The 2,976-nt window shown below is 60.6% G+C and overlaps 1 protein-coding gene across 1 annotated transcript in view; it reads left to right on the forward strand.

Moving 5' to 3' along the window:
* SND1 (staphylococcal nuclease and tudor domain containing 1) overlaps positions 1-2,976 on the forward strand; it is a gene marked incomplete at its 3' end in the record, with an annotated part of 92,485 nt that overhangs the window by 57,783 nt on the left and 31,726 nt on the right. Inside the window, exon 13 of the mRNA XM_017739384.1 lies at positions 1,322-1,411. Within this exon, the coding sequence (XP_017594873.1) occupies positions 1,322-1,411 (90 nt within the window). The remainder of the gene's footprint in view (positions 1-1,321; positions 1,412-2,976) is intronic.

Raw genomic sequence — 2,976 nt, forward strand, 5'->3', positions numbered from 1 at the left:
CCACATCCTGCCTGCCCGGCACAGCTCCGTGCTGGCTGCTCGGTCCCGCCTTGCTGGGTGTCAGGAACCTTTTCCGTGAGTGGTCCCCAGCGAGTGTGAAAGCTGCTGTTTCCAGGGGAAATCCAGCCAGGATCGGGACCTGCCTGTGAAGGGGTTTTCAGCCTCTGCCTGCAGCAGGAGCTGCCTCTGGGATAGGGTTGGTGCCAGCTCTGGGTTCCCAGGGATCCCCTCACAGAATCCATTCCATTCCCATCACCAGCACTGGTGATCCATCCCGTTCCCAGCACTGGCTCTGGGTTCCCAGTGATCCCGTTGCCAGATCCATCCCGTTCCCAGCACTGGCACTGGCTCTGGGTTCCTGGGAATCCTCTCACCGGCTCCATCCCGTTCCCATCTCCAGTGCTGGCAGGGCCGCAGCGATGCGGGCAGCGGAGGAGGGAACGAGCGGTGTCAAGGACAATAAACTGTGTCCAAGCCTCATTCGTTAGGGAGGAGCCGCGTGCCGGCGCCGGTGTCCGCCCGCTCCCTCTCCGTCTGACTCCGCTCCTCCGTTCCTGGCTGCTTTGGCCTCATCTCCCTCTTTTCCATGATTTCCTCCCCAGCTCGGGGAGGTGTGAGGGCGTCTTGCCCACGTCACCGTGCCGGCGCGCAGAGCGACTGCCAGGGGCCGTCCTCCACCGGGGCTGGGTTGGGTCACGCTGGGTCACTTTGGGTCACATTGGGTCACGTTGAGTTACACTGGGTTGTGTTGGGTCACTTGTTGGGTCACTTTGGGTCACGTTGAGGTACATTGGGTCGCTTTGGGTCACTTTGGGTCACGTTGAGTTACATTGGGTCATGTTGGGTTGTGTTGGGTCACTGGGTCACACTGATTTACACTGGGTTGCGTTGGGTCACTTTGGGTCACGTTGAGTTACACTGGGTTGCGTTGGGTTCCGTTGAATCCCGTTGGGTCGAATCCCCGTTTCCATTGGGAATCTCCCCTTTTTTGCACAGTCTCTGCAGGGATTCAGCTCCAGGAGATGCCCTTGGACAGGGGCCGGACACCCTGGAGGTCACCCTGGTCACCCCCACCCCGAATTCCTATCACCCTGTTCCCTTCTGGAGCTGCCGCTTGGAGATGCCCACCCTGGCACCACGAGGCTGCCGGCACCTCCACCCAGGGGATGTTGGGATTATCCCAGGGTCCCCGTGGGGTTCACGGACCTTGGGAAGCCTGAATGGGGTGCGGAATGGGGTGAGGGGCCTGGGAGAGGGCGGGGGTGATGCTGATCCAGGCGGGATTTGGGAATCCCCTGACCCGCGTCCCCTCTCCCGACAGGACAAGAACAGGAAGCTGAGGCCCCTCTACGACATTCCCTACATGTTCGAGGCCCGGGAATTCCTGCGCAAGAAGCTCATCGGGAAGAAGGTATGGAGGGAGTGGGCAGGGTTGGGACGAGGCTGAGGATGAGGGAATGAAGGAAGGGATGAGGCCAAGGATGAGGGAATGAAGGAAGGGATGAGGCTGAGGATGAGGGAATGAAGGAAGGGACAAGGCTGAGGATGAGGGAATGAAGGAAGGGATGAGGCTGAGGATGAGGGAATGGGGATGGGATGAGTCCAATGCCGGTGCCACTGTGCAGCTCCTTACAGACAACCGGAGCCTCTCCAACGGAAATTCCGGGATGCATCCAACCCTGGAGCGCCCCTCGAGGGGTTGCACTCCCCATTTCCCAGGAATTCTGCCTCATTGTCCCTTTGTTTGCCCGGCATATTTTCCGGCGCTAGTTCAGAGCAATTCCGGGAATGAGGAATATGTTAGCCAGCGGAGCGAATGCTCCGGATGCAATTTTCCAATGCTCATAAAACGGTCAAATAAAATCAATTCCCTTTGCGGCGCGGCTGTCGCTGCTCGTCGGGGCTGTTTCGGTGCCTAATTGGATCTTTCCAGCTCGGAGCCTGCCTGGGCATTCTGGAAAAATAGGGAAAGGGGAAAAGAGCAGCTTGGGAGATTTTTTTAATGGGACATCTGGCGCTTCTCGGAGTCAGAAAAGAGTGTGGGGGTGTTGGGGTTTGTGATGGGAGCACCGGGTCTGGAATGGGATTCCGGCACCTCAGTGTGGTCCCAGTTGGAGCCATTCCGGGGTTACCGGTGCCGGTTTTCCGCCATCTGCCGCCGTGCCCTGTGTTGGATCAGGGACTGGAACTGGCTCTGGCACCGGCTGCCTTTGGAGGGTGACCTTGGGGGTCCCTGGGATTCCGGGGTGTTTTGGCATTCGGGGAGCTCAGCCTGCCCTGGGTCCCGCCCTGCCTGGGGAGCTCCGTCCATCCCCAGCACTCCGGGGCCGCTCGTATGGATCCTGTCCCTGTGCCTTGGGGAGGCTCCTCCTGGGCACATCCCAGCCCATCCCAGCCCATCCCAGTGGAAGCAGCACCCGCCGCAGGGTGTGGCACTGGTCCCTGGAATGTCCCATCCCAGGGCAGGGAGCGTGCTTAGGGCAGACCCCTCAGATCCCCCATCCCGGCACGATGGGATCCTGGGAGATCCCCCCACCCTGCCCGGCTCCTCGAAGCCATTCCCAGCTCCAGGGGACTGGGATTCCCTGGCAGTTCCTGGTCTGACTGGGGGTGTTTCTCTCCTGCTCCAGTGCCGTGGGCAGGAGCCTTGAGGGATGGGGATTTGCACCTCCCCGCGCTCTCCTGGAGCTGTTGCTGCCCATTCCATCCATCCCGCCATTCCCGAGGCATTTCCAGCTCCGGCTGCTCCAGCACCAGCCCCAGCTCATGACTGGGAGAGCCTGGAATCCACCCTGGGTTTCATCCCAGAATTCCTTTGCCGGATTCCTCCCTGTCCCGTCCTGCTGGAGTGCTGGGGGAGCCCTGCCGTTGCTTCCCAAAAGAATTCCCTCTGGAGGAAGCACTGAGGGGGGATGAAGAAGGAACATCCCTGTCGTGGCTGCCACGGCTCCGTCTCCTTCAGTTCCCGCTGGGAGG

The sequence above is a fragment of the Corvus brachyrhynchos genome, unplaced genomic scaffold, assembly GCF_000691975.1.
Source record: "Corvus brachyrhynchos isolate BGI_N302 unplaced genomic scaffold, ASM69197v1 scaffold197, whole genome shotgun sequence".
Taxonomy (NCBI): domain Eukaryota; kingdom Metazoa; phylum Chordata; class Aves; order Passeriformes; family Corvidae; genus Corvus; species Corvus brachyrhynchos.